The 21,985-nt window shown below is 35.9% G+C and overlaps 1 protein-coding gene across 1 annotated transcript in view; it reads right to left on the bottom strand.

The window, feature by feature from the left end:
• Positions 1–228: 228 nt before the first annotated feature.
• LOC148946997 ((Lyso)-N-acylphosphatidylethanolamine lipase-like) overlaps positions 229–21,985 on the bottom strand; it is a 24,281-nt gene continuing 2,524 nt past the window's right edge. The window contains exons 2-6 of the mRNA XM_089097224.1: positions 18,023–18,220; positions 15,492–15,666; positions 5,699–5,853; positions 2,526–2,643; positions 229–1,159 (exon numbers count right to left, since the gene is read on the bottom strand). Coding sequence (XP_088953350.1) covers positions 832–1,159; positions 2,526–2,643; positions 5,699–5,853; positions 15,492–15,666; positions 18,023–18,220 — 974 coding nt within the window. The 3' untranslated portion in view covers positions 229–831. The remainder of the gene's footprint in view (positions 1,160–2,525; positions 2,644–5,698; positions 5,854–15,491; positions 15,667–18,022; positions 18,221–21,985) is intronic.

Here is a 21,985-nt window from a genome sequence, read left to right as displayed (position 1 = left end):
CACAGAATACCAAGAATTCTACTTTTAGTATATTCTACTTTATATATATATACATATATATATATATATATATATATATATATATATATATATATATATATATATTTATATTTATATATATATATATATATATATATATATATATATATATATATATATATATATATATATATATATATATATATATATATATATATATATATATATATATATATATATATGGTAAATATATATCATATTAGATGATAGCAGAGAAAAATTTTTCCTAAGAATATCACTCAAATATTCTTTTTCACAAATGTAGGGGAGCATATGTCCTCAGTTTGGAAGCCCTGACTTGCATGCGTTGATCAATTATTTATTTTAAAACTAAAATAATTTTTATTCAACTACTTTACTGAAATATGAAAAATATATGCTACACGTTATGTGTAAATGTTACACACTAATTATATTAAACAATGATGTAGACAAAACTAATTCTTCTTCCTCGGTCTTTAACCGAGGAAGCTTGACCGAGAAACTTCCTCGTGCCTGTAAACTTGACTGAACTTGATACCCAATTTTTGTCTGGACATTTTAACTGTGTCTTTAAACTTGACCGAACTTGATGCCCAATTTTTGGCTGGACAAAGGAAAAAAAAAAAAAAAAAAAAAAAAAAATTACAGAATACCAGAAAATTGAAGTGAAAAGGCAGAATAATATTTTGACTTTGTTCATTTAAGGTCACTGGAGATTGATACGAGTTGAAAAAGATGACTAAAGTTGATGCATACCAAAAAGAAAATAATAATAAAAAGTCGAATTGCACTATTGGTTTTTCCAATATTCTATAATTCTTCCTCGATAAGTCTATTCCTTTCCAAATCATCTATAATCACTGAGTCAGCATAACTACAAGCTTGTAGCACAAGATCATTGAATACATCTGGTCTATCAGCATAAACATGATGACCTGACCCATCAATGAGCTGCACGTCCACAAATCTCTCCTTCATTTTGTCGCGTAGATATAGACCCGGATTTTTGTCAACCCAAGAGCGGGCTCCATAAATGAAAGTCAAGGATATATCTTCATGCAGCCCTTCTATACGTTGAATCATTGGAAATTTTGCCCAACCGAATTCGGCCATCATGGCATGAAAACCAGCTTCGCCCCTGCAACCAGGAAAAAGCTCAATCAATAAGGTTGAAAACTAAAGAAACCTACCAAATACACAAAAAATACAAGGCATTGAATGAGCAACCACAAACAGGAGAACTGAGCGGGTGGCGGGCAAAAGAAAAACATTCAAACACTTTGTGAAAAAAAAAAACAATTCTAGCGATCATAGGCGCTTTGGATCTGTCTGGCACCACACGTTATGACTGAAATCAAGTAACAGATCAACATTGATTTAAGATTGGAATTCCTCTACTATTTTTGTTTATAGTCACTTTGAAATCCTTTTCAAAATTCAAGCTAAGAATTAAAACTATTATCAAAGCATAAGGAAGAAAAACAGAGCGACAGGATGGTAAAGGTGACTGATCGGTCTAGATACCCTCAATCATCACAAAAGTTTAAATACAAGTTTTTTCATTTTTCATATACAGATTTTTCTTGTACCCCCCCCCCCCAAAAAAAATCACAGCTATGCGCCTGATCAAGGAAAACACATTAAAAAAAATTCCGAAGTTACCAGAAAATATCAGCTATTTACAACAAAAAGGAGATATCCAGCTTAAAACTAGATATCATCCATATAGAAATGAATATTATCTTACACATTAAATATGGTCAGAACATCCAAGATTCCAAATAGGTAAAAAAAAGCATGACTTGTTTACCCGGTGAAAACCAAATAAGAAATCCGGCATACTTCATGGGAGATAGAACAGACGAGCTATGTTGAAGATTCTTCTTGATTTTACGGATTCTATAATCTCGATCTCTTTAATTCTACGTAATGTGTACCCTTTTACTTCATACAACTAAAGAACTAAAAAATACCGACGAATTTAAATTGAAAGATAGTAAATTATACAGTTATTTTACCATTTGCAGACTTTGTACTTGCGTCAGACGATTATTACTAATTATTTTTCTGACTGCCATATTTTAATTTAAAAAATAGACAAATTAAATGTAAAGCATATGACACTACAAATCTCTTTATATTTTCTAGATTCTAATGACAAAAATATATAACTGAATATGCCTTGAAAAAAAGGGGTTTAATCCTGTCCGTCTAGTCAAAGAGCTGCCAGCTGTTGAGGTTATTCACCGAGTAAACGTACAGAAGAGAAGGAGTCTAAATTGTGTGAATTGAAGCAGCTGAGGGTTTGCCCCACTTTGATTCGGCTTTTTTTGCTTATATTTGAGTCGGGAGAGCGGCGCTGTAATCAATTTTGGCCCGGGTACCACCATCCTTAGGAACGGCACTGAATTAGTCTACTCCAGTAAATTTACTCCTAAGATTTAGTCATTGCTCCTAGATGAGACAAAACTTAAACTGATTGAAAAGGAAAAGAATCTACTTACGTAGGAGCTTGGGCATTACAATGATATATATAGTCAGGTATGGCAAGCTCTGCATCCGGAAAATGTCGCATAAACTTCGTAGTTATGTCTGGTCTGGCTTTCCGTACTAAATACGGACCTGGGAAAAAAAGGAGAAAAGTAGAAACGACTTTTTGGGATAAAAACGAATTTGAATTGTGCATTTATGACAATTCAAATCCTAAAAAAATGGTCAAGATTTAAAAAAAAGGCTCTGGCAACATTAGCAAACAACAATCCTCAAATCTTTAATTGCATTTGTGGAAAGGAATGCAAAAACCCGAGGGGGAAGGCAAAGGAGATCGGAAGTATAGATGTACTCAACAATGAATATATGTTCAGAAACCTCTTTTTTTGCAAATATAACCATACTCTTTTCTATTGAAAGATCCCAAGCACTAATTTACGTTTTTTAATTATATAAAGACCTAAAACTATAACAGGATGAAAGATTTTAAGTATATTTTCTACTGAGGTTGGAGGAGCTTAAAAGTTACGTTTAGTTTTTCTTTTATGTACCCAGCTGAGACTTGTCGAAGCACTGAAAACAGTATTAAACAATATTTTCATTAAAACGGTGTCCAAGAAGTTCACCTGAGAAGCTAAATCATGGATTAAATGCATTGAAAACAAAGCACAACTGCATACAAATTAGACTTTGCCAACAGTACACAGAAATTTCCGATGACGTGTTCTTAGCTCCCTTTTCTATACGCAAGTATCTAAGAATTCACTGATTTGGGAAACAATTAGTGAGCCATTTAGAAAAGAAACACGAAAATGAAAGTGCAAGGATATTAACAGACAAAATGACACACAAATACACTGTCCTTAAACTACACCTACATATAAAAATGTTAAGATTTAAATCTCAATATTTTCAATTAGATCTAAAGAAAATATCTAAAAAAGGACTTTAACACCAAACTGTGGTTATGAAAATTGGCAGGAAGAGACTCTTATTGAGTATTATAACTATATAATATAAGGCTAATCGGATAGGCTAATTCTAGCTCTTTACTTATACAGAATATGTATTGAATAAAAAAAAATTTAAGAAAAAGGTATCCGACGATACAATTTGAACCACCTCTGAGCACATTCCAAGTAATTACAATTTTTTTTATTATTATTTTGCTTATTGCTTTATCTTTAGACAACACAAATCAGGATCATAGGGTGTGCAAGTGTCAAACGAATTTACCTATGGTATATAAAGAAATACACAACTGAATATTTTAGATCAATCCGACAATAGTCAAACCACAGATCATTTTTGGAAGAGTCTGCTTTAGAATTTTATTTTATTTTAAGATAGTATGTAGATTTATGTTAGCCTTAATTATGAGAATGTCTTCAACTAAAAATTACGAAAACAACAAAAATTAAACAAATTACAAAAGTAAAAAAAATATGATGATTGTTCAGAAAGCAATTTTCAAATTGGAATAAAAAAGAAGCCCGTGGAGAGAAAATTTGCTCATTATGCACATTTGAAAGCTGCTCTCTGAAGCTATAACAACCTCTTGTGAACTGAGACACCTACATCAACCTCAGAAGTGCATCAGCTTATGATTATCGATATCCATGTCATAAAGCTATGCCACATAATACTCCCATTACATTGTTTTAGAGCTTCGGGGATAACCCATTTTTTTAATCAGAGCGCTCCTCAGCCAGAAAGCACTCAGTTGTGGTGACAAGATTTTCGTAATCATTTTCCTCGTTTCTATGAAAAAAAAAAAGAATTAGGGTCCATACTTTCTCCCAGAAAACTAAGAAAACGTCATATCTTAAAGAAAATGGTATTTTTTTTTGCATGGCGATTAACTCTGGACGACGAAAAAAAAGTGGTCATTGACTTCCCAGGCAGCAAACTTTTAGGAATAGGTCATGAATAAGCTGATACCCTGTCTGTTTCGAACGGCGACTATGTTGAGTTACAGACGTGCCTCTCCAATGCTTGTTATAAAAAATGTTTCCTTCCTGGGTCCTTTGAATGTCTAACAGTAAATAACTCTCTGGACAGATCGTCGTACCAAACGTAATTTGATACTTTTGGCAGCAAGAGAGGCCAAAAAATCGAGCCGTAATCGAAACCATTCAAGCCAATGACATGTTTAGCAGAAGGCCTGTTTTTTCTCTGCATGACCATGAAAAATCACAAAAAAAAGACCTTTTTAAACCAATCACCGGGCTCCATTCTCATTTTGTTGATAACCCTGTATTGGCCGAGATTGGAAACAACTGCAAGCCTAAGCTAGTCCTGTTTCTCTGAAACTAACCCCCTTGCTGAACTGATTGTGTGCAAAGCAAATGGAAGTCGACAGACGTCATCACGATGAAGCTTCTTTTACACTCGATATGTGTGACAGTTACTTTTTTTTCGAATTCCACATTCACTCTTGATCATACTCTCCATTATCCCTATTGCTTTAGCATATGCAGAGCGTTAACTGCGTAGGCTAAAGCGGTCACACTCATGCCGTCAAGATCTAATGGGACAGAGCAAACTGAACAGGCTCGCACACATCAATATCCTTTCCAATGCTCTGGTGAATATTGAAAAATATTTTAGGCGTCTTTGGGAAGGGATCGAAAAGTATAAGAGCACAACAACCATTTACAATGATTATGTTACTTTGTATGTGATCCAAGATTTGTAACTTTTTCTAGAGCTCTTCCATTTTCATTATTAGAACTTTTTGGTAATATAATACTTAACAAACTCTAGTACTCGTACGCTCCTTTTATTTTGTTAATTTTCAGTTAGCCCTCCCCCACCCTGAGTGTTAATCCTAAATACACCACTGATCATCATTGTCAACAACAAAAATTTAACACTAAAACGTCCAAACCTTCACGTCCAGGGATAGGTATTTGTTGAGACTCTTAACAGGATTGCAAGTATTTCCTTGGGAGTAGATGAGAGTCAAGTATGGAATACAACCCCAGCTTATTTACTGAATATTACATCAGCTGACAATAAAAAATTACGGTTCATAGGGATCTGCACCATATAACAATAAGTAACCACTCAGCAACAAGACTTGATAGTCCGTGTTTATTTGAACTCTCAAGCGGACAAACAAAAGGTACGCAAAAAATAGGATATGACCAACATCGAAACAAGTTGATAGAATGTAAAATATTACCTAAAGGCCCACTAACTCGTACTGGTGCTAAGGGGCTAAATGAAGATAGAACGAAGCGTACACCTCGGGCCCACCAGGGCATCTTGTTTAAAAATTCATTATTAGTAGGTTTCACGGGAAAACCCCATGGGTCGGCCAAAATGAGATGCTTGACTCTGAAAAAAAGTACAAAATATCACTACGAAATGCCACCAAAAAAAGAAACTTTTGCTTATTTTGAATATGAATTAATTAATCAGCCTTGTCAAGATTTAAAGACAGTGATTGCAGTACTCATTCTTGTACCAAAAATTTCGAGAAAAACAAATTATGAAAACATTTTTCTTGATTTTTTAGTTTGTTTGGCCACACTATTCAGAATCAAATGGGCGGTCTTGCCATAAATTGTACAGCTTTGATACAAAATCCGAAAAAACGACAGAAAATAAGAGCTGACACCTACTTCCCCAGAAAAGTTCTCCCGTTTTGTGCCAGAGATAGAGGTATTGAGAATTAATGAAACTTGAGTTATTAGAAAGCGTGAACTTAGTTTTTTTTCGATTGAACGAAGCAGAATTTCAAAGTTCAGATAACGGTAGTCCCTCAAATTATTCTGGCATACGTGCTTGGAAAACATTAAAAATCCACTCATGAGAAGTATCTTTGAAAAATTTTACAGCTTTAGAAGTTTCCTGTTGTGCTAACCACTTTGCTTAGAATCTTCGCCAACACAGGATACACATTATTTATGCTGTATGTACATTGAATAGACAGCGTTTAACTTAAACATTAGTAAGAGATTATACATTTTCTTTGTTTTAAACTAGCCTCTCGTTAGCTTTTCGAACTGCTGACACATTTAGGATTTCCTATCAATTTTTAACAAAATAATTTTAGAAGTTTCCTGTGGTGCTAGGAAAATTGCTTTGTCTTTGAGATTTTCAGCCAACGCTGAGGCCCGCAAAATGACTTTTATGGTACGGAACAGTCTTAAATCAATCAGACAATTAGATCATTATCCCCTAAGATAAGCAATTTAGATTTTGCAATGCAATATAGAGTTACATAAAAACAAAAAGCTTTTACATAATGTTTCCATTCAGAAAACTTTTACATAATGTTTCCATTCGTTACTATATGAAAACCATAAAAATGCCTCAATTCCTTTTCATAGCAGTTAGATACATATAAGCAGAGCATAAAAATACGCAAACCGGTTTGTATGGCCACAAGTAGACATAATTCGGTACTTGTATGATATTCCGGCCACACTCTGTTTTCTCTCTGCAAGAAAACCGGTTTCTCTCTGTATCAATGATTGCACTCAGACACAATCAGCTTAGTTTGAGCGAGATAAAATACTATGCAGGTATATTTTAATTAACTATTTAGTATTTAGAGGTGATTAGGTTAGGTATTTAATATAATGCATTCAGGGCGGCCTTCTTTCACTAATTTTCTGTTGTAGTTTCCATATTTTTGTTACTAAAGTATTATATTTCATCATACTTTGGTATATTTAACTATGATTAACCTAACTTTACTTTTTGAGTGTGATCGGGATATCATACAAGTACTCATAATTCTGTTATTGCATCCAATTATTAAGGTTCATTTTGATTCACAAGGAGTAAAAAAAATTACTGTTCTTCTTCTTTAAATGTCATTTCAAGATTCACAAAAGATGTTTAAAAAATCACTAATAAGAAATGGAAAAATATGAGGACCGAGAGAGCGTAATTAAAGTCGTCCATATGACGGTTCTTCGGCGTAATGAGAACAGCCTACCATGTACATGAAACTTTAGATCCACAAAAGCTGGAAACAAAGAAGAAAGTTTTCAATCTTACTAACTCGCAATAGAACCTAAACGCCTTTCATTTTACTTCTTAGAATTTCAACAGACAAGCTATATTTAGAACTATGAATATGACTTTCAACGATGTCATCAACCTAACACACAAATAAAAAATTTCATCTATGAAACATGAAAACAACTGCTTTAAATAAACACCTCATCCTTCAAGGCCAAAAGAAGTCTAGACTCATTTATCTTATTCCTCAATATATACTCCATAACTTCATCAAGACGAGTTAATTTCATTCACAAATTCATCTAATAATACACGTAAATAAAAAAGGTGAATAACGTAAATAAACGTAAATTAAAATAAAAAACATAAATACACATACACAGGTATAATTCTTGAGTGCTAAAATGTGAAACCGGATTCTACTTATGATGAGACTTAAGCTCACTAGAAGCATGTATTTATCCTCAATGGGTTTAATCTCTTTCGACTGAGCCTTTTAGTTTTGGTACAAAATAGACACCCAAGCACAAATTCATAAAATTTCTCACAATCAAAAAAAACCTTTAGTCTCTCTGAGAAGGGGCTCTTATTTCAGCATTAAATTCTTTGACCTTTGATCATGTTAATTATTGAAAATGACTAACATTCAATCATTTGAGAGTATTTCCTAAATAATTCGTGGATATTTTTAGCCTAAAGAAGTGCAACATATACGAGATTGTCATAGCCGCTGTAGCACTAGTATTAGTCGTAGTAGTCTTAGCAGTTAAATTAAATTAAGAGTATTTAATGTAGCGGGAATAGTTGGAGCGTTCAGAACCCCCGGAGTAGAGGTAAAAACGTTGTATAAAAATCTAAGTCTAAGAGGATTTACCTTCCGATTTGATACCTTATTCTCCCATAGCCTTTGCCGGTTCCCTTAAGACAAAGTTCATCAAAATAATGTAAATGGGATAGGATACAGTCCTGTTTTACTTCGGAGACCACATAGACCAACAATTAACATATCTTCTTACACTATTCGCAACCTAAATTATCAGTTTAAAGTAATAATAATCCAGTATACCATACGAGGATAGTGCTAAAGCCTTCACTAAGGCTTTTCAATCAAAGGAATCAAATTCCAGTTCACAACCTAAAAAACTAAGGACTAAAGTGATCTGATGATTCAGAACTTTCTAAAATGTTAATCTGAGAGGGAAAAATTTGATCAACGCTCCTCAATATAAGCCACTAGTAATTTAAGTAATTTAACCTTCCAATTACTTTCGAATGATTGATTAGCAGCCAATCAATTGGGATCATTTTTTTAATAGTTCCTGAATAATCGTGACCTTGAATTACGTGACCTGGTTTTGTAAAATATTAATTAAAAAAACTTTTTCCACAAAATAAGTTTTTCAAAGAAAAGTAAAGAACTCCATTAAACAAAAACGAGCAAAAATAAAATCAAATAATCTACCAAGCGTGAACTACCACAAATCAGCATCGATAAATAAATGAAACCCAAAACGAACAGAAATTACAATAAATAACCGAGTCAACCTCAAAACGAGAAGAAATTAACATAAGTTGGGCTCAAAACCCTTATACCTTCCCAAGGCCAGGACGGTAACTAACCCTAATTTCACAGACCTAATTTCCAGAACTTTCTACTACGTTCAACAAAATGGCTATCTGAAAATTTTGATTGGATGTGTTTGGGGGAATGGTGGGCGTGAGAGAGGGTTTAGTTATCCTCCCATCACTTTCGACTAGTAAAAAGGGTAATAGGCCACTCAAGTCCCAATTAAATGAACCCTTTTTGAAGTTTTTACAACAGCTCTATCTTTAAAAACCTTATATACCCCAGGGCATAACGTACAACCTTTGCCTTAGAGGCTCTGTCATCCTTAAATACATAATTTCCAGAACTTTCTCTACGTTGAACAAAATGGCTATCTCTAAACTTTGATTGAATGTGTTTAGGGAAATGGAGGGCGTAAGAGGGGGTTAATTACTCTCCACTCACTTTCGACTATTGAAAAGGGCAATTTCAATTTCCGATCAAATGAACCCCTTTTGAAATTTCTACAACAACTGTCTATATAAACCTTATATGCCCCCAGGGCATAACTTATAACCCTTGCACTGAAAGCTCTGATTTGGTTATCATCCTAAAAGACCTTATTTCCAGACCTTTAGAATACGTTGAACAAATTGAATATATCGATGTTTTGATTAGATGTGTTTGGGAAAATGGTGGGCATGAGAGGGGGGTCGGTTGCCCTTCAATCAATTTCGACTATTAAAGGAGCAATAGCCCTTTCAATTTTCAGTTGAATGAGCCCTTTTGGATGTTTTAACAACACCGCTTTCAATAAAAGCCTTACATGCTCCCAGGACATAACTTAAAGCCCTTGCCCTGAGGGTTGTGGGGGGATGGGTTGTCATCTTTAAAGACCTCATTTCCAAAACTGTCAACTACGTTGAATAAAATGGCAATCTAAAAATTTTGATTGGATGTGTTTGGGGAAAAGGTGGGCGTGATAGGGGGGTTAGTTGCCCTCAAATCACTTTCGACTGTTAAAAAAGGGAACTAGCTCTTTGAACTTCCAATTGAATGAGCCCTTTTTCAAGTTTCTAAGACGAAGATTTCAATAAAAATCCTCATATACCCCCAGGGCATAACTTATAAACCTTGCTTTGAATACTGTGGGGGGGGACTGTCCCGCTCAAAGATTTATGTCCCTGAACTTTAAACTGCGCGGAAGACAATGGATATCTAAATGTATTCAGTGGATATCTTTGCGAAAATAGTGGGCGAAAGAGGGGTGTCAGTTTCCTTCCAATCACTTTTGACTATTAAAAAGGGCACTAGGCATTTCAATTTCCAATCGAATGAGTCCTTTTTAAAGTTTCTACGACAATGCGTTCTATAAAAACCTTATATGCCCCCAGGGCATAACTTGCAACCCTTGGCCTGAGGGCTGTGGGGGAGGGTCCTCCTCAAAACATAATTTCTATCTGGATATCCACAACACTGGACAACATGGCCATCTAAAAATTTTGATTGGATGTTTTTTAGAAAGAGATAGGCAAGAGAGGGGGGCTAATAGCCCTCAAATCACTTTCGACTATTAAAAAGGGCACTAGACATTTGAATTTCAAATAGAATTAGCCCTTTTTCAAGTTATTATAACAAAAATGTCAGTAAAAAATTATATGTCCCCAGGGCATAACTTAAAACCCTTGCCCTGAAGACTGTGGGGGAGTGCCCTGCTCAATGGTATAATGTCTCGAATTTTGAGTGCATGGGACAAAAGAGTAATCTCAAAACTTCGATTGGATGTCTGTTGAGAAATAGTGGGCGTTGAAGGGGTGTTAGTTTCCTTCCAATTCCTTTCGGCTATTAAAAAAGGCACTAGCCTTTTTAGTTTCTAATCGAATGAATCGCCTTCTAAGTTCTCGCAAACACGCATTCTGTAAAAACTGCGCATGCAACACTGGCGATACTTATAATCCATTCTTTGAGTGTTCTGAGAGGGTTATCATCCCGACAAGCCTAATTGCTGAAGTTATAATAACCGCAGAACAAAATGAATATTTAAAAATTTGTAGTTAAGGTGCGATGGGGCTAGTGGGACGTGAGAGGGGGTTTGTTACCGACCAATCACTTTCAACTATTAAAAAGGGCACTAGCCCTTTCAATTTCCAATTGAATGAGCCTTTTTTTAAGTTTCTACGACAGCGCCTTCTATAAAAACCTTATATGTCCCCAGGGCATGACTTAAAATCCTTGCCCCGAGGGTTGTGGGGGAGTGTACTCCACAAAAAGATATTTTCTATTTGGAAATCAACTGCGCTGAACAAAATGGCTATCTCAAAATTTTGATTTGATGTATTTGGGGGAATGATGGGCGTTGGGGGGGGGGCTAGTTGCCTTCTATATACAACTGCCTATCATCTACAACAACTATTTGTAAAAACCTTATATGCCACAAGAGTATAAATTACAACCATTTTTCTAAAGCCTTTGAGGGGGGTTGTCATCTACAGGGACCCAATTTTCAAAGCTTTCGGCAATAGAGAACATAATGGATATTTCCGATTTTTTATTGGATACTTTTGGGAAAATGGTGGGTGTGAGAGGGGCGTTAGTAACTATCCATTCATTTTCAACTATTAAAAAAGGCACTAGCCCTTTCAATCTCCAATTGAATGAGCCCTTTTGAAGTTTCTACGACAACGCTTTCAATTAAAACTTTATATGCCCACAGGGCATAACTTACAACCCTTGCACTAAGAGCTCTGAGGGGTCATCATCCTAAAAGAAAAAATTTCCCGAACTATCAACTACGTTGAACAAAATGGATATCTCAAAATTTTAATTTGATGTGTTTGGGAAAATGGTGGGCATCAGAGGGGAGTTAGTCGCTATCCAATCACTTTCAACTATTAAAAAGGCACTAGCCCTTTCAATTTTCAATTGAATGAGCCCTTTTGAAGTTTCTACGACAAGGCTTTCAATAAAAACTTTATATACCCCCAGGGCATAACTTAAAACCCTTGCACTGAGGACTGTGGGGGAGGGGTTTTCATCCTTAAAGACCTAATTTCCAAAATTTTCGACTACGTTGAACAAAATGGCTATATAATAATTTTCATTGGATGTGTTTGGGGGAATGATGGGCGTGGGGGGGGGGGGAAGCTAGTTGCCCTCCTATCACTTTTGACTATTAAAAAGGGCACTAGCCCTTTGAATTTCCAATCGAATGAGCCCCTTTTGCAGTTTCTACGACAACGCCTTCTTTAAAAACCTTTTATACCCCCAGGGCATAACTTAAAATCCTTGCCCTGGGGGATCCGGGGGAGTGTCCTCCTCGATAACATATTTTCTATCTGGAAAGCAACTGCGCGTAACAAAATGGGTATCTAAAAAATTTTACTGGATCTGTTTGGGGAAGTGATGGGCGTGGGGGGGCTAGTTGCCCTCAAATGACTTTCGACTATTAAAAAGGGCACTAGCCCTTTGAATTTCCAATCGAATGAGCCTGTTTTGAAGTTTCTACGACAACGCCTTCTATAAAAACCTTATATGTCCCCAGGTCATAACTTAAAGCCCTTGCCCTGAGGGTTCTGGGGGAGTGTCCTCCTCAAAAACATATTTTCTATCTGGAAATCAACAACGCTCAACAAAATGGCTATCTCAAAACTTTGATTGGATGTGTTTGGAGAAATGATGGGCGTGGAGGAGGGGGAGGCTAGTTGCCGTCCAATCACTTTCGACTAATAAAAAGGGCACTAGCCCTTTGGATTTCCAATCCAATGAGCCTTTTTGAAGTTTCTACGACAACGCCTTCTATAAAAACCTTATATGCCCGCAGGGCATAACATAAAATCTTGCCCTGAGGGTTGTGGAGAAGTGTCCTCCACAAAAACATATTTTCTATCTGAAAATCAACTACGCTGAACAACATGGCTATCTCAAAATTTTGATTGGATGTGTTTGGGAGAATGATGGGCGAGGAAGGGGGGCTAGTTGCCCTCCAATTACTTTCGACTATTAAAAAGGGTACTGGCCCTTCGAATTTCCAGTCGAATGAGCCTGTTTTGAAATTTCAACGACAACACCTTCTATAAAAACCTCATATGCCCCCAGGGCATAACTTAAAACCCTTGCCCTGAGGGTTGTGGGGGAGTGTCCTCCTCAAAAACATATTTTCTATCTGGAATTCAACTACACTGAACAAAAGGGCTATCTAAAAATTTTGATGGGATGTGTTTGGAGGAATGATGGGCGTGGGGGGGGGGGGCTAGTTGCCCTCCAATCACTTTCGACTATTAAAAAAGGCACTAGCCACTCCAATTTCCAATCGAATGAGCCATTTTCGAAATTTCTACGACAACTACTTCGATACGAAGCACCCGGGAATGGAGAAAAAAAAACAAATTTTTTTTTATATATTGATTGGATGTGTTTGGAGAAAAGATGGGCGAGATGGGGGTTAGTTGCCTTCAAATCACTTTCGACTATTAAAAAGGGCACTAGCCCCTTTAATTTCCAATCAAATGAGCATGTTTTGAAGTTTCTACGACAACACCTTCTATAAACACCCTATATGCCCCGAGGGCATAACTAAAAACTCTTGCCCTGAGGGTTGTGGGGGAGTGTCCTCCTCAAAAACATATTTTCTATCTGGAAATCAACTATGCTGAACAAAATGGCTAACTAAAATATTGATTGGATGTGCTTGGAGAAAAGATGGGCAAGAGAGGGGGGTTAGTTGCCTTCAAATCACTTGCGACTATTAAAAAGGGCACTAGCCCTTTGAATTTTCAATCGAATGAGCCCTTTTTCAAGTTTCTACGACAAGGATTTCAATAAAAACCTTATATAACCCCAGGGCATAACTAATAACCCTTGCCGTGAAGACTGTGGGGGAGTGTCCTGCTCAAAGGTATAATTTCCTGAATTTGGAACTGCGTGGAATATAATGGCTATCTCAAAATCTTTATTGGATGTGTTTGGGGAAATGGTGGGCGTCGAAGGGGTGTTAGTTGCTTTCCAATCACTTTCGACTATTAAAAAGGGCACACGCCATTTCAATTTCCAATCGAATGAGCCCTTTTTGAAGTTTCTACGACAACGCGTTATATAAAAACCTTATATGCCCCCCGGGCATAGTTTACAACCCTTGCCCTGAGGTCTGTGGGGGGGGGGTTTCATCCTCAAAGACCTAATTTCAACTACGCTGAACAAAATGAATGTCTCAAAATTTTTATTGGATATGTTTGGGGTAATGTTGGGTGGGGGGGGGGGGCTAGTTGCCCTCCAATCACTTTCGCCTATTAAAAAGGGCACTAGCCCTTTGAATTTCCAATCGAATGAGCCCTTTTTGAAGTTTCTACAACAATGCTTTATTTAACAACTTTATGTGACCCCGGGGCATAACTTAAATTCAATTCCCTGAGGGTTGTGGGGAAGTGTCCTCCTCAAGAACATATTTTCAATTGGAACAACAACTAAGATAAACAAAATGGCTATCTCAAAATTTTGATTGGATTTGTTTGGGGAAAGGATGGGCATAAGGGGGGGCTAGTTGCCCTCCGGTCATTTTCAACTATTAAAAGGGGCGCTAGCCTTTTGAATTTCCAACAGATAGTGCCTGTTTTGAATCACTTACGACAGCACCATCCATAAAAACCACACGTATCCCCAAGGGCATAAATTTCCACCCTTGCCTCGAGGGTTGTGGGGGAGTGTCTCCTCAAAAACGAATTGTCTATCTTGAAATCAATTCCGCTGAAAAAATGGACTATCTCAGTATGATGAGGGGATAGATTTGGGGGAATAATGGGTTCTGGGGAGGGGAGAGCTAGTTGCCCTCCACTCCTTTCAAATATTAAAAAGGGTACTAGTCCTTTCAATTTCCAAACCAATGTGCATGTTCTGAGTTTCTATGACAACATCTTCTATAAAAACCTTATATGTCCCCAGGACATAACTTAAAACCCTTGCCCTGAGGGCTGTGGGAGAGTGTCCTCCTCAAAAACACATTTTATATCTGGAAATCAACTACGCTGAACAAAACGGATATCGCAAAATTTTGATTAGAGGTGTGTTGGGAAATGATGGGCGGGGGGGGGGGGGGGGGCACTTCGTATCTCCTTCGATACGAACTGCCCGGGTATGGAGAAAAACAAAAAAAAAACACATTGTGCCCACATCGTTCTTTACTTAGGCAGCGGTAGCACGCTGCCCATGATTCAAGCTGAGTACTTGAAAAGCAAAAAGAAACAGAGAAATCAATTACAAGTGTACAAGAGATCTGAAGAACAGTATACTTTGGATTAAAAGTTAACAAGCGAAAGATATCGAACACAATTTGACAAAATCAAAGAAAAATAAAGTAAGCATAAATAAATTGCAATAGAAGAATGCAATTTTTGCTCTGTCAAGACTATTATGCAAAAGCACAAGATGCTCGTCCTTAAGAGAAAAAATCTTGAAAACTTACGGATCAGGATATCTTAATGCATAGGAAGAAGCAAGAAATCCTCCCATACTGTGACCAAGAAGAATCACTTTTTCCAAGCCCATCATCTTTCGCCATTCCTCTAAAGAATCAATGAATTGGTTCTCGGCTTCCAGTGGATCTTTGCTGAAAAATGGACGCGAACTCCTAGCAAATCCTGAAAAAATGAGAGGTATCATCGCGTGCAGAATCAATTTTTTTTTACGGTGAACAGGCAGAGTTTAAAGAGACAAAAATCAAGAAAATATTCACACATACAGACTGTTTAAATATAAAGCCTAACACGTACAACACGCATAAATATTTCTCATATAAGGCAAAAAGAATTGCATGACAGTCCTTATGGTGATGCATCCCAAAAACAGAGAGAGGAATATAAATTTTTATCTCTTCCTTGCATTTTTCCTTTCTTGTACTTTTTTTCTCCTCAAACTGTGTACAACTAAAAATTCTTGATCTTTCAGAAGAATGCAATATATAAACAAAAATTCATTTAGTTTTACGGATTTTTTTTTAACCAAGACAGAAAACAGTCGTTAGGGGTTACTTGTAGCAAACATTCCCACAATTGAAGTGAAGGAACTCTATTTTTAAGAGAAATTCAACAAACTACACAGGCATTTATTTAAGCGCCAATGAGGGGAAAGTAGGAGCAATTCGAAAAACGCCAAAAACAGGCAAATTAATTTTTAGGACACTAACGGGAGACAATGTATAAGTCTTGACATCTTGGACAGGGCCCCGGTCTAAAGCTTTTCCAACGAAAAAATGAGCTATATTCTACTGAAGTAGGTAACTAATCAACCAAGAAAAAAAAGGAAAGTGAAGAGAAGAGGCTGATATGTGCATCAAATATCTTCAGTCAAATATAAAAGGGGAGGAAGGGTTGACCTGTGCTGACAAAGACAAGTTACGAATTTGGTTAGATGAAATAAAGTATTTGTTTCATATTCTTATTTGGGAGCAATGCTTTAGAACTCGCAGACAAAAATGATTTTTTTTTTTTTGTCTGAGACGAAATAACGCCAAATGATGAAGTAATATTTTCTGACCAAGGACCTAATAGCGAAATTTATATAGGAAAATAGATAAAAACCGCAACTCAACAGAAAACACTTGAGTAAAAAAAGCCTTTGTTTATGAATTTAATAAGAATTAGGTAGAAAAACTTCTTTAAACAAAAATAACTCATCGAGAAGCTAACACTGGAGGGTTAAACATGAAAGGGTGAATTGATATGTAATGGAGTCGTCTATCTCCATGCCAAATCCTGCCCTTATTGAGTGAGATATACTACACAAAAATTATTTTCTACAGATTATCTAACCTAGAGTTAGAAATATAGTAGTTCTCCCGGCAATAACTATGTCTTTAAAGAAGATAGTAATTATTCCTGGCTCCAATCTCAGGTACATTATGAACTGTAAAAATCCATCATGTTTGGACAATCAAATTAATAGCATACAACATCTGGAACATGTTTAACAGGAACCAGCTCTATAAAAAAAAATCCTCCAAAGCCATGGACGGGACACAGGGCTTCGACAGTTGTCGACGCCCTGCGTTGCCGGGTCTTTTTTAAAGGGGAAAGGTAGCGAGCCTGTCACCCAGCCTTGACAAGAAGAGATCAATCCACTACGCTACCACAGGATAATCGGCTCTATTAAGCTTATTCTCATAAAAAAAAATTCAACAGAGCGTCCTCAGCATCATTAGGGTTATTTATCCGACTCACTCCAGTCTCCCTAGACTTAATCCACAATAGATAGCCACATGGTTATTCAGCCTAAAGTTAGGTGAAACACTTCAGATAACTAAGAATTACGGCACCCGTCATGATTTAGCCATGCTAGAATGTAGACCGATATTCTTGACACTTATCTGTGCAATTTTATGGTAGTAACCTTTGTACATTGTGAAGTTAGTAATTTGTCTGAAACGCCTAGGACAAGTAATCTTGCTCTAGTCCAATTGACATACATGCTGAGCAAGACAGCCATATATGGCCACAGCCTTAATCTACAAACCATGATTTCCTTCATCTTTCATAAGCAGCCCTGATTGGTCCAAAGTGATGATGGCTGGAAATTGATGTCTAGCTAAGCACATGTGTGAACGGGGCTTTAGCAGATAAGCGATCTTAGTGCACTGGAACACAATGAAAAGCACAAGACTGCTTAAATAAACTCCCTTAAGCTTAACTCCCATTTCTCATCGGAAATCCTAAGTCCAAAGTAAATCTAAGTGACACGTGGATACTTTATCTAATTAGTCAAACTAAAAGCGAATGTAGAATGGATACTTTTTAAGTGACGACACATATGTATGACAGATTTCTTTCCCTTTATGTAATATGAAGAAAACGAAGTATCATCATAATTTTTAGTTCTGTTTTTAATTGAAGGTTTTATTTTATGTTGCTATCATTATCTCCTTCTCTGAAGAGCCATCTGAAACAAGGATCTTTAAACAATTAATTATTCAGGTAGAATAATTACTTATTTATATCTTACCAATCCAGTCCAAAGCATAAACAGGTGTTTTGGATGCAAAAGCGTCCAAATTTAAACACCAGAGTCCAATGCCAGCAGCAAATCCATGAAGCACAACAAGCGGAGTTCTACCAGAAATCTTTTCATTGAATGCTATAGTTCGAATTTTGAGTCCACCAGAAGTGTTGATGAAAAAGTCCCTAAATGGAGTCTTCAAAACTGAAATTAATAAGTTCAAGTAAAAGATTTTTTTTGAAAAGTTCAGTAAATAAATTCCAAAAAATAGCCACGACAGGTTTTTGCTTACCCAATATTTATTCAATGTTCATTCTCACAATTATGCTGATGTTTTCAGTTGGATAGCAAAATTTGACCCATGGTCAAATCGCCGTAACTAGACTAGAAGGTATTTGAGTCATATTTACAAAATTCCCAAGGTGCGTAAATTGACGTTTTAAGCTTTTGGCAGGAAATTTTTATTCAATGGTCTTAATAGGAAACCCAATGACGTAGAAAAGAAGATATTTTGTGAAAACATCATCATGCTTCCATTGATCAACATAAACCGATGCCCAATCCCCTAGAAGAATCTTAATCACTTTTTAGCTCATTTTAAAAAAGAGTATTAGATACATCCATTGGGCTTAAATCCCATCTGAAAAGTACTCTCATTACCTAACTGGATTTGAAATTAACACTTTTCACAAATGCCACTTATTAGTCACTGGTAAAACCTAAAATCTTGTTTTTGATAATAAAATTATTTAGGCCTTTTTTTGCTAATCTATTCAAACAGGAGATTACACCTTGGTTGTGTTTTTGAATATCACCTTACTTTTTAGACAAAAAAAAAACAAAAAAACAATTTTAATGATTGCAAAAACACATGAAGAGTCTACAATCTGTTTTGTTGGTAGCACGTTAATAATTTGATGATCAACAGTTTTCTAATGCCTAAACAAGGCAAATTATAACTCCCAAGGATTATCACTGACATTTTTAGAAGAAATCCTCTAATAAAAAACTTTTATTTTCAAAACAGCTCACAAGCAAATAGTTACTCTTGCCACTACAGATGCCTAAAATTAACTCAGGATTAAGCAATACATCTATCGGAACAAGATAGTTGAACAATCCAGTTAGCTCTGACCAACTGTCCTATTTTGGGTCTACGGTCAAGCTAAGTGATTGTAACCCGCAAAACTTTGGGTACACAGAAAAGCATACCTTATGACGGTGAAAAGAAGAAAAATTATGCATAGCTAATCGCACTACGGTATTACTCTCTCTGTTTTCAGTACTATGATAATTTTCTTGCTGTTGCCATTGCCAAAAATGCAAAAATTAGCAATATTAAGTTCCGGACAACGCACATAAGATAAGCCCCGTTTTCAACAAGCTTATTGCAACTGATTATTGTGATTACTATGAAAACTCAGAAACTAGGGATACTAAGTTCCAGACAACGCACAAAAGACAAGCCCGTTTTCAACAAGCTTATTGCAACTGATTATTATGATTTTTAGTGTTCAATAACAAATTGCAATTATTTAATGCGTTCAAAAGCACCTATTGAAACCGTTACAATTAATTATTTGCTTAGTGTGCTTTAGAGCTCATTAAGCTATAATTCGCCCTTTTACAGATAGAAAATGCTTAGAATATTTATCTATTAGTGTAAGCTAACAATAATTTTGGTATAGTTTCAAAGTTTCTATGGCTTTACAATATTTTTTTTTTCAAGAAATCTATTTTGATGTTGAAACCGCGTTCAATAGAGCAGAATAATTACACTTATTCAGTAATTTATTGCAATTAGTTGTAATCAATTACAATAAGTTCTTTTGAGCTTGGGGTAAATACTTATTAATATTCACCCCAAAGTTTTAGGCAACAATGCTCAGGAGAAAGAGTCCTCTTTCTATATGCAGGTGTGTTAACAAAAGTGTTTAAATATGAGGATCCAAAGAAAACTGTCTTTCCAGGATTTAGTTCGCTTTGCACAAAGGAAAGGCGGCAAGTGTTTCAAAGTTACTTGCATGCTTATAGTTGTAATGCATTGCCCAGTTATTAATCAGTAATGAAAACAGAAAGAAAAGGACAGCTAAAATTACGCACTCTAAGCAGGACTCAACAAAGGAATTTCTATTAAAAAGAAAGGTTTAAAAGAAAAACAGTTAGTGTTGGGAAATTAATTTTACCTTCCACTTTATTAGCAAAAAAGAAAAAAATAATAAACGCAACAAAATACTAACAAAGGAAAACAAAGTAAAAATACAACTATATCAGTTGGCTGTAATGATCCGAAAAGAAATTAAAAACATATAAACCAGTACAGCCGAACCAGGGCCTGTTAAATGGTGTTGAAATCCTGTTAAAAGCTGAATTGATCCCCTAGGTAACCCTGGTGACACAGGCAGAACTAAGCTCTAAGGTAAGATAAACTGAATTGAGGTTTAAGTCCAACAAGTTTCATACATATTTCGATTTCAACTAGCCATGAACATTTCCGAAAAGAACATCTGAACAGCCCTATAAACATTATAATTGCATTGAATGAGAATTATGACACCATGTCCCACTGCAATCCACGATCTGACAAGCTGATCAAATGTATGCTTACTTACTCCAACGTCTGACTTTTGACGTCAATCTCAACAGCTATGCTCCAAAAGAGGGTTAATACTGGGTGGATTCATACAACTAAACCAGCAAGTACTGAAATGTTGTAATATTTTCCCCAGCTAGCCCAGAACCACCGCCACTATTGTATTGTTTTTTATCCAAGCAACATACACAGATTGGTACCCCTTTTTTGCAAAATAGCATAGAACAAGTTCAAGTAAATTCAGCTAAGTAATTGGATACAAATTTCTGATTTGGGGAATAGCTTTAATTATGAAAGAGGAGCAACATGTAAAAAAAGCCTCAGAAATCCAAAGAACCATATTTTGCCTTTCTGTGGGGATGAAATTTAATTTAAATAGAACTTGTTCTTATGCCTATTACCTTAACAAGGGAAAAAAGTATAAGCTGTTCCAGCAGTTTTACCACAGCATTTTTTTCTTCTTTCTCATTTAACATTTTATACTATACCCAAGAACCAGTAACGGTTTTAGGCCTCGCAAACAGGGGGGGCAAGGTATACAAAAATTACAATTGCAACAATTTTTTAGTCAATAAAGCACCCTAATAGGAGTGTAAAAACACAAAATAAACAGAATTTAATGTCAGATGTCAGAAAAACGGGGGGGGGGGGCTTTCCCTCCCCTTCCCGCGCCTAGAACCGCAACTACTATGAACTTCTATTTTACCCCATAGTTCTACTGCACTATTTAGCCAAAATATTTGGCCACATATCCTTACAAACAAGTAGTCAAAAAATTTCCATTGTGCAACTGGGCATATTGTATATTATTCAAACGTGTAGGTTCGCTAAAATAATCTTATGGTATTAAACTGAATCTTTACAGAAGGCAGCAGCTTTTACAAAGCATTAGGACAAAGCAGAAATATTGCCATCTGAATTCCGACTTTGCATTTCAGATTAAAAGCAAAACTCATAAGGCCCTGGCCCTCCCAGAAGATCTTAAAAAAAAAGAAAAAAAACTGAATCAAACAGTTCGTGGTAATGAACTGTAAAACAGAGTCTTGAAAGCAATAGATACATCAAAAGAGTCAAATTTTAATGCTTATTCAAAATATGTAAAATTCATCAAATTTAATGGTACCCATCCAAAGTTACAAGCCTGAGAAAGTTTGCCCAATTATCAAAAAAGGGGGAAACCCCCCAAAAGATAAAGTGATCTTAATGAAAATCACATCATCAGATTCAACATACCAGAGAACCACGCTGTAGAGGTGTCAAGCTCCTATGTACAAAAATGTGGAATTTTATCATTTTTTGTCAGAATCATGGATGCGTTTTTATTTTTTATTATTATTTTTTTTTCAGGGATGATCACATCAAACCAGTGATCGTAG

This window comes from Artemia sp. Qi Xiang Cuo, chromosome 11 (genome assembly GCF_049724085.1).
Source record: "Artemia sp. Qi Xiang Cuo chromosome 11, ASM4972408v1, whole genome shotgun sequence".
In the NCBI taxonomy this organism is placed as follows: Eukaryota; Metazoa; Arthropoda; class Branchiopoda; order Anostraca; family Artemiidae; genus Artemia; species Artemia sp. Qi Xiang Cuo.
This window is presented reverse-complemented; position numbering and strand designations above follow the sequence as displayed.